We start from the raw sequence: 10,698 nt of genomic DNA on the forward strand, positions 1-10,698 counted from the left end.
GGACCGTCGAAAGATGGAAAGGCGCCAGACCTTGGTCGAGCCGCTCCTCTCCAAAGCAGTCATGTATTCCTTTTTTAGAACCAGTCATGCATTCATGATTCAGATTCCAGCACATGCACACACAAAAATAGTTCTGAGTCTGAAGATTGGTCAGGTTGGTTACTTCATGGTAGTCAGCGTTACAAAAACAAACAAACAAATAAATGTAAGAATAAAAAACCTGAGAAAAGATTGGTCAGATCAGGTAAACTGGGTTGAGTCATGGCGGTGGCGTGGAGAAGGTGCAGACCAGTGATGTGGACCCACAATGCAATGGTGCCTGCACCGCTTCTGTCCGTGCACAACATTAGTACTCGTATAACAAGTCACCTGAGAAAAGCCCTCTGCAAAGATGTTTCTCCAGCACAATGTTACAACACCATATGTTCAAAATAAACTCCACTGAAAGAATTCCGACATGATGACATGGCCATAATTCATGCCAATAGTGTGACAAGTCATATATAGCAACAACAAGGATCAATCAGGTAGCATGAAACCATATCAACAAGAACACTGCACTGCAATAGAACATATACCAACAAGAAGGATCAATCAGGCAGCATGAAAGCATATGACAAAAGAAGACTAGTAACATAGACATCATAGCATGGATAAGCAACAAGTCAAACACATTAGTAAATTTAGCAGTTCAAGTCAAACACATCGATCACTGAAGGATCCCCTACTACTGACACTACATATACATTGGAATTCTTCCATTCATCCGTGGCATATGGACTTTACAGATGCACAAGAAGAAACCTCCACCACAACCAACAACAGAAAATGATTTCGCGTATTAAGCAACCACTGCTTGGTTTATCATTCCCTGCGCCCACGATGCAGCCTCCCTGACTTCTTCGTCCGAATCAAGGCACTCCCTAAAGAATTCAACATGGAAGAGGTGGTTCCTGAACAGATCTTTTGATATTGGGCCAAGTGTATCCGCGAGATCACCAAGGACTGCAACTGCAGCCTTTGTCACACTCTCATCCCTGAAAGCAGACATATGCATATACCGCTAAGAAACGGAACAGTCACTCATATAACTAAAAGAAATGGCAATGAAAATGATGTGCACCTGCTCCCATCCTTGTAGACAGCTTCAGTGAACTGCAATAGGTGGGTTGCATAAGGTACCATCAGCTGAGCTTTTGGACCTTTTATACCCTGTAATATGCCAGAGTAAGCCTCAAATATTCCCCGTCTGAGCTGATTACCATAGTGAACCATATCATCGTCACTTTGATCTAAAACAACAAGAAGCTCAGCAGCTCCTTGAAGCATTGGCATGGCATATGGCAGGTATTTCTCAAAATTCTCGCCGATAGCAAGAGCAATGTCTCCAAAGCATGAGAAAATGGGAGGTTTGACAGACCGGTTGAGCATTGGATTTGAAAGATCCTTGAGGAGAACAGTCATAATTCCATCACAGAATGGCAACACTTTATCTTCTAGTGTACGGCAAATGTCACCCACCACTCCAACAGAAATGGAGCATACTTGGTATTCTTCATGATTCTGCAAGCCTGCTTCAAGGTACTTGAAAAACTCCGGCATGTATTTTACAAAATCTGGACCGATAGCATCCGCAAGAACACCAATAGCAAGCATTGCTTCTTCATGTACAGTAGAACCGTGGCAAGCAAAGACACGGAGAAACAGAAACATCAACCGATCAGCATTCTGGGTGATAATGGATTCCGCATCTGAGTTGCTCAGTTTCGGGACGATAACCTGTAGTACACCGCACAGCAAAGCCTGCAGGTCACTCTGGTTCTCCTTGTCGCCTGGTGAAAATATTTCGAGATCAAATGTCAAGTTCAATCTTCTCATGACCTCCTGCAATAACTGGCCTATAATGCTTGAAGTTTCATCTATGTTGCTGACTCTCACAATCTCATTCAATGCTTCATAAGCAGATGAACGAAGCCTAAAATGGGTTGCGTCAGCACAGTCTGGAGCAGAAAGGAGAGTGGTAATGACACTAGGAAGATAAGGTGTAAGCACAGAAGAGATTGAATCTGCTGTATTTTCATAACCTTGGGCAAGAAAGTATATAGCTCCACAGACTTTCTCAGCCACATTTGGAGCATCCTTACTACTCTCGAGCAACACTGTCATGATACGCGTAAGGTTTCCACTTGTTACAATTGGATTCACACTGGTTGGAGAATGCAAAAATTCAAACACACGCCCAAGAGTCCATGCAGTGGTGTCTTTTACCTGGCTGTTGGGATCTTTCATTGCATTGAGCAAGAAATCAAGTCCAGCATGTACCAGTGGAGCAAGTTTCGGAAGAGAAGGACCGTCAAGGATAGAACCAAATGCAAAAGTAGCTGCCTCACGACAATGCCAATCTGGATTTGTGATGTTAGCCTCAACAAATGGCATGACAAGAGGGACAATCGCATCACCAACAGCTTTAGCGATTAGTCCAAGGCACGTCCCGCTACTCATGGAAATGTTCCAGACATTATCATCTTGCTCTTGATCTTCCTCTTGCTTCAACAGAGTTTCGAGCAGCATTGGAACAAGTGAAGGGAGTGCCTTTTCTATAAAGCGAAAATTTGCACTAGAGTCAGCATTGTCATATCCCTCATATTCTTCTTGGAGTTGAATCTCTTCATCACAAACTGTGCTCCAGAACTCAATAGCTTGAAGTGCAACTGATTCTTCATCTCCTTTGACAGCGTTAGACGTCAGGTTAAATACAGTTTGCATATAAGGTTCCAAGTGCATATAATATATGGATGCAATTGCAACAAGGCATTCAAAAGCTGCCTGTCTGATCTCCACTTCATTAGATACAGCAGTCTCACAAATTACCTTCATTATATAGTTCCTCTCCATATCATTTGCAAAGTTGCTATCAGCAAAATAAAGAGCGTTATATAGAGCTTTAACTGCTGCAAGACGCACTTCAACACTTAGCTCTGCCTGGTTCATTCCCTGGACCACAGCAGTCAGAACAGCATTGACTTGATCCTGCTCCAAGTGCTCAGGAGAAATCTCCTCACAGACATACCCCAATGCCTCTAGAGTTGCTTGCTTCAGTGGCGCAGATGCACCCTGTTGCGTCATGTTTCCCAATAACTTGGCAATGAGGTCTGGCCATTCACGACGGGGCATCTCAATGGACGCAACCTTTGCAATAACCTGTGATGAGGCCTGCCTTGCATCAGGCACCGAAGAACCTAGCGTTAGCAGCAACGATTCCTTGATCCTCGATTTGATCGACAGGTCCAGGCTGACCCATTGCTGACCAAGTAGCTCCTTCCTTGAACAATCCTTAGCATCCAACGTATTCTTAAGGATAATGCCAGCAAGTCTTCTAGACTCTGGCGGCCTTCCGTCATTCGAGAGCTCCACTGATAAGGACAGCAGGAACCTGGGAAGATTCTGCTCCTGAAACAGCTTAAGGCTGCTTTCTGCTACCGACCGAAGGTTACCGTCCGGAGATTGCGCAGCTAGGAGAATCTGAGTGATATCCATGGCTGTATCAACTGTCCTAACAAACATCAAACAAACAGATTTTAACATTCTCAGTAAAAAAAGGAATTACATACGAATTAAATTAAACTAAAATTGGCACCCATCAACACTCCCCGGTAGCAGCTGGTACTTTTAGGTTTTAGCACACACAAGCAGTGGCGGAGACAGGGGGGACCAGCAGGGCCCCTGGCCCCCCCTAAGATCACTGATTTGCTGCTAATTAGTAGATGAATAGTGTGTAATTTATACAAAAATACATATATTAGTATTGTTTGGCCCCTGTTATCAAAAGTTCGAGTCATTTGGCCCCCCTGATCCTTAATTCCTGGCTCCGCCACTGCACACAAGACATGTGAACCCCAGTTCCTCTGCCTCTTACTCCCTCCGTTCGGAATTACTTGTCTCGGAAATGGATGTATCTAGAACTAAAATACGTCTAGATACATCCATTTCTGCGACAAGTAATTCCGAACGGAGGGAGTATTATTTTGGAAGCTACATTATAGTAGTCCACAGCCTTTGCATTTTACCCAACTGACGAAATTTAGGTCGTCTGCTTCAGTCAAACAGTCCTTAAGGGCCAGTTTGACCCACTAGTCTCCAAGCGGGTGCATCCTGATTAAGCTATCTTCTCTTATCGAGCTACTTGAAAACATTATAACTGGTAGGTTTTGCTACACAACCAAAATTCCAAAATCTTTGACGTTTTCTGAAAAAATAAAATTCGATTTTCACAAGAATGCTCGATGTCTGACAGATTGAGCAAGCAATGGAGATGGAATGGAACTTAGAGAAGCGGCCATTCGGCGATAGGTGCCTTACCGTGTTGGTGTGTAGCGAGTCTCTTTGGGGGCTGTGGCGGGGGCTTCACCGCTCCCCGGCAGCTCGCGCGCTCGCTCTTCAGCGGCCGTGTGCAGCCTGTCCCGGTATCCCGCAGGTCGCCGCCGCCTTCCCGGCACCTTCCCTCGCCGGCGCCGATTACCGCCGGGCGGCCGGGGAGCTGCGGCTCCGCCGGGTCGGGTGGTGTAGCGGTTAGGGTTTGGGGATTTTGGGCGCGGGGTTTACTTTGGAGCTCGGTTGGTTCAACGATGCAGGAGGGGACGGGACTGGGAGAGGGTGGGGGAGGGGCGGTCGGCTGTGGTTTCGCCTGTGGGCCGTGGACAACAACTGGTCGTGAGATGGGCCAAACCATCCCGGCCCATCAAACCCGTCAGGCTAAAACGCACCATTTTTTTACAGTCCAAACCTCCTTTATTCATTCATTCACAAGAATAATTGCTTTTGTCTAAAAAAAAAGAATAATTGCTTCAGTTTTTTTAAAGAATGAGATCTATTATAAAAGTTCAACGGAAGTACGAAACATCTTAAACATAATAAAAATTACATCGAGATTCTAAGACCACCGAATGACCACTACTGTGGCCAGATCGAGCCGTTGACGCACCATTGTCGCCGCCCCTCTACCTGAGCCGGCTTGACCTTGTCATTGACAGTCGGGAAGTCTTCGTGCACGTGCCCCTAACGACCAGCTCTCTAGAGCCGCAGTCATCGTCGTTGAACCCTTGCATTGATTTTATGAAAAAGGGTTACCCCGCTTTATATTATAAAGCAACCACCACAACATCGAGCAACAAATCCAAGTTCAAAAGGAAAACAAACAAACAAAGAGACACAAAAAAACAACAAAGGTACAAGATACTGAAAGAGCCACTACAAACTGCGAATGCCCAAGCAAGGTTTGAGCATCGAGGCTCTCGGCGAACAAGATCATGCATACGACGCGACAAGGATGATACGTCTCCAACGTATCAATCTTGGATGTTTTATATGCATTATTACGCTATTTTATATTATTTTTGGACTAACCTGTTAACCTAGTGCCCAGTGTCAGTTGCTGTTTTTTTCCTTGTTTTGTCTTTACCAAAAATCATCCAAACAGAACGAAACATTTTGATGATTTTTCTTGGACCACAAGACGCCCTAGAAGCTTCGAGAGAAGGCCAAAAAGGGCACGGGATGGCCACAAGCTCGTAGGGCGCGCCCCACAAGCTTTTGGGGCCCCCGTGGTACTTCCAACCCTAATTTTTCTTCTATAAATACCCAAATATTCCCCGTAGACCAGAGAGCACACCCAAAAAAATCCGCCGCCGCAAGTTTCTGTCTTCGTGAGATCCCATCTGGGGACCTTTTTCGATACTCTGCCGGAGGGGGATCTGACCACATCAACCTTGCTGCCCTTCCGATGATGTGTGAGTAGTTTACCACAGACCTACAGGTCCATAGCTAGTAGCTAGATGGCTTCTTCTCTCTCTTTGATTTTCAATACAATGTTCTACTCGATGTTCTTGGAGATCTATTTGATATAATGTTCTTTTGCGATGCGCTTGTTGAGATCTGATGAATTGTGGGTTTATGATCAGATTATCTATGAATATTATTTGAGTCTTGTCTGAACTCTTTTATGCATGATTAACATAGTTTTGTATTTCTCTCCGATCTATTGATTTGGATTGGCTAACTAGATTGATTTTTCTTGCAATGGGAGAGGTGCTTTGTAATGGGTTCAATCCTGCGTTTGTTGAGATCACGATGGATGAAGGAATAAGGAGTGGCAAGAGCCTAAGCTTGGGATGCCCGAGGGACCCCAAGGTAATATTCAAGGACTCCCAAGCAACTAAGCTTGGGGATGCCCCGGAAGGCATCCCCTTTTTTTTCTAACGACTATCGGTAAATTTACTTTGAGCTATATTTTATTCATCACATGATATGCGCAAATTCTTGGAGCGTCTTTTGTTTTTATTTTTCACTTTTCTTTTATGCACCATGCTGGTATGAGATTGTCCTTGGTTGATATATAGAATGCTCTTTGCACTTCACTTATATCTTTTGAGTATGGCTTTATAGAATGCTTCATGTGCTTCACTTATATCATTTGAAGTTTGGATTGCCTGTTTCTCTACATATAGAAACCGCCATTTGTAGAATGCTCTTTTGCTTCACTTATATTTGTTAGAGCGTGGGCAAATATTTTGTAGAAAGAATTAAGCTCTCATGCTTCACTTATATCTATTTAGAGAGAAAACAGGAGTTGGTCATTCATATGGTTAGTCATAAAATCCTACATAAAACTTGTAGATCACTGAATATGATATATATATATATATATATATATATATATATATATATATATATATATGTTTGATTTCTTGCAATGGTTTTGCGATATAGAGATGGTAATATGTGGGAGGTACTAGTGAATGATTGTGGTTTAGTAAGAATATTGGTGTTAAGTTTTGTGATTCCTGAAGTATGCACGTATGGTCTCTTGTTATGCGATGATATTGGAGCATGATTTATTATTGATTGTCTTTCTTATGAGTGGCGGTCGGGGACGAGCGATGGTCTTTTCCTACCAATCTATCCCCCTAGGGGCATGCGCAGTAGTACTTTGCTTTGAGGGCTAATAAACTTTCGCAATAAGTATGTGAGTTCTTTATGACTAATGTGAGTACATGGATTATACTCACTCTTACCTTTCCGCAATTTGCTAGCCTCTTCGGTACCGTGCATTGCCCTTTCTCACCTCGAGAGTTGGTGCAAACTTCGCCGGTGCATCCAAACCCCATGATATGATATGCTCTATCGCACATAAGCCTCCTTATGTCTTCCTCAAAACAGCCACCATACCTACCTATTATGGCATTTCCACAGTCATTCCAAGAAATATTGCCATGCAACTTCCATCATCATCATCATATACATGACTTGAGCATTCATTGTCATATTGATTTGCATGATCGTAAGATAGCTAGCATGATATTTTCATGGTCTGTCCGTTTTTTGATATCTTTGCTATGCTAGATCATTGCACATCCTGGTACACTGCCAGAGGCATTCATTTAGAGTCATATTGTTCTAGATATCGAGTTGTAAGTAAATAAAAGTGTGATGACCATCATTGTTAGAGCATTGTCCCAGTGAGGAAAGGATGATGGAGACTATGATTCCCCCACAAGTCGGGATGAGACTCCGGTCGAAAATTAAAAAAGAAAAGAAAAAAGGACAAAACAAAAAAATATGAGAGAAAAAGAGGGAAGGGGCATTGTTACTATCCTTTTCCACACTTGTGCTCCAAAGTAGCACCATGTTTTCATATAGAGAGTCTCCTATGTTGTCACTTTCATATACTAGTGGGAATTTTCATTATAGAACTTGGCTTGTATATTCCGATGATGAGCTTCCTCAAATGCCCGAGGTCTTCATGAGCAAGCAAGTTGGAAGCACACCCACTTAGTTTTCAGTTTGAGCTTTATACACTTATAGCTCTTAGTGCATCCGTTGCATGGCAATCCCTACTCCTTGCATTGACATCAATTGATGGGCATCTCCATAGCCCGTTGATTACCCTCGTCAATGTGAGACTTTCTCCTTTTTATTGTCTTCTTGAAAGTGTGTTATATCGACTAGAGGGGGGTGAATAGGCGATTTTTACAAATTCGTCACTAAGGAATTTCAGGGTGAGGAAATTCCTAAGCAACGAACTACTTAGCAGCGAAATAAGTACTCAGATGCAAGCATAACAGAGCAGTAGCACAGTCATCATGATGAAATGAAAACAAGCACAGAGTACAAGTAGCGTAAACACATGATAAGCAGACTGAAGACAAACTGACTGAAGAAATAGGATTGAGGAAATAGAGAAAGTCTTCAGTCAAAGTCTTCAAACAGTAACGATCAAGTACAACAGTAAGTAAATGAAGAAATGGAAGGGTTGACGAAATAGAACCAGTAGCTCGGTCAAGACAATGATTTGGTACACCAGTTCCAACTGTTGTGGCAGTTGTACGTCTGGTTGGAGCGGCTATGTATTTAACCCTGAGGACACACAGTCCCGGACACATAGTCCTCACCGTATTCTCCTTGAGCTAAGGTCACACAGACCTCGCCCAATCACTCGTGGTAAGAAATAGGATTGAGGAATTTGAGAAAGTCTTCAGTCAAAGTCTTCAAACAGTAACAATCAAGTACTTCAACACAGTAATGAGGAAATGAAAGGGTTGAGGAAATAGAACCAGTAGCTCAGTGAAGACAATGGTTTAGTAGACCAGTTCCAACTGTTGTGACAGTCGTACGTCTGGTTGGAGCGGCTAGGTATTTAAACCTGAGGACACACAGTCCTCACCGTATTCTTCTTGAGCTAAGGTCACACAGACCTTGCCCAATCACTCGCGGCAAGTCTTCAGGTGACTTCCAAACCTTCACAGACTCGGTCACTCGGCGATCCACAATTTCCTCTTGGATGCTCTAGACCATGACGCCTAACCGTCTGGAGGATACACAGTCCTCAAAGGTAACAAGCGTCGGTTCCACATAGGAACAATCTCTTCAGTGATGCTCAATCACTTTAGGTTTGTAGGTGTTTGGGTTTGGGTTTTCCTCACTTGATGATTTTCGCTCAAAGTCCTCGGAGGATGGGATGCTCTCAATGACAAGTGTCAGTTTCTCTCGGAGCAGCCAACCAGCTAGTGGTTGTAGGGGGCGGCTATTTATAGCCGGGGAGCAGCCCGACATGATAAGTCATAAACGCCCTTCAATGATATGACCGTTAGGTGGGTAGATATTTTGGGACAGCTGGCGCGTAGCACAACAACGGGCACAAATTTGAGTATCAAATTCCTTAGTTCTATCATGTTCCTCACTTGTAGGCAATCCGCACTGGCAAATTCCTAACTCCTCAGTCAGAACAAACTTCTCAGAGAACAGAAGATCTTCATCTCTGTCACTAAAGAAATTGACTGAACTATATGAGATTATCAATGGCTTCACTCGAAAGGATTGGGTAGGTGTAGGATTTTGAGATGAGCATCTCTTGGAACCTTTTCCTTAGTTTTACCTCAACCGCCTTTAACAGTACGGTGTTTCCTATGACTCAATAAAGAGAAAATGAAACTACGAAAATAAAAGTCTTCACGCTTCATAATCCTCGCATGAATATCAAGTCTTCACGGTCACACCAATTTCTTCACTTTCAAAGTCTTCAGAAAGCCAAAGTCTTCAGTTGAAGACATTCATTTTTAGGGGTCGACTTTCTTTGTAAATATCAAACTCCTCATAGACTTATAGACCTGCGTACACCCACAAACGCATTAGTCCCTTAACCTATAAGTCTTCAATACACCAAAATCACTAAGGGGCACTAGATGCACTTACAATCTCCCCCTTTTTGGTGATTGATGACAATATAGGTTAAGTTTTCAACGGGGATAAACATATGAAGTGTAAATATGGATATTGAGGAATTTGATTGCAAGATATAGAAGAACACCCCCTGAAGATATGCATATGTGAGAATTTTCTTTGAAAAGCAATGCACATTGTAGAGTAGAATCATGGAGACCTCCCCTTATATCTTGTAATTTATACACGCATTTAATGTATGATATGAAGAATTTGAAAATGCATGATGAAATATGGTGACTGATGTAATTCAGCATGCGTGCATTAACATATATGAGGAAATAGCATGCAGAAAAACAGAGAAAAAGTATCGGACCACCATCGGACTTAAGTTTGCAACTCAATCCAACAAATACTTCAGGAGAACGAGAGTTGTAACTTAGCAAAAAAACGCCCATATATATAGACCCGCTTGAAGACTAACTCAAATTTCTCCCCCTTTGTCATCGAATGACCAAAAGGGGCGAAAAATGAGGACTAACGCCCCTGAAGAATAACATCATGATGTCGATGGAGGAGCGCCAACGTTGTTGGAGTCGTCCGTTGATGTAGGGTCTGCCGCAGTGTCGTCCAAGTCTTTAGCTTCATCCGTCTCGCGTGATGAAGAATATGAACTGGCGACCAAGTGAGGAACTTTGAACTTCTTGAATTTCTTCGAAGGTGGCTGTGACCAGTCAAAGTCCCGTTGAAAGTTCATCTCCTTGAGATCTTCAGCACTATAGAGATGTGAAAGAATGGCCCAAGTGCGGTCGAAGACTTGATGCATATAGTAGTGGTTCTTCTTCACAGTATTTTGAGTGACTGTCATGTTCTGAAGAATTGCACCAAACTGACGCTTGACCCACTTGTGATTTCTATCAACTTTCTGATGAAGACTGAGGAGAAGCTCACGATCAGTCATCACCCGTGGAGCAGTGGCTTGAG

At 43.1% G+C, this 10,698-nt stretch overlaps 1 protein-coding gene across 2 annotated transcripts; it reads right to left on the minus strand.

The window, feature by feature from the left end:
* Positions 1-628: 628 nt before the first annotated feature.
* On the minus strand, positions 629-4,646 carry LOC123180217 (importin subunit beta-1). Of its 2 annotated transcripts, none has more exons than XM_044592198.1 (3): positions 4,360-4,646; positions 1,124-3,548; positions 629-1,037 (listed from the first exon to the last, which is right to left on the minus strand). In XM_044592198.1, exons 2-3 carry the CDS (start codon positions 3,535-3,537, stop codon positions 842-844), a joined length of 2,610 nt encoding a protein of 869 aa, XP_044448133.1. In that variant the 5' UTR covers positions 3,538-3,548; positions 4,360-4,646; the 3' UTR covers positions 629-841. The 2 variants fall into 2 exon arrangements, with proteins under 2 accessions (XP_044448133.1, XP_044448132.1); XM_044592197.1 differs by having other exon boundaries at positions 1,124-3,553; positions 4,360-4,644.
* Positions 4,647-10,698: the final 6,052 nt, after the last annotated feature.

This window comes from Triticum aestivum, chromosome 1D (genome assembly GCF_018294505.1).
Source record: "Triticum aestivum cultivar Chinese Spring chromosome 1D, IWGSC CS RefSeq v2.1, whole genome shotgun sequence".
Classification (NCBI taxonomy): Eukaryota; Viridiplantae; Streptophyta; class Magnoliopsida; order Poales; family Poaceae; genus Triticum; species Triticum aestivum.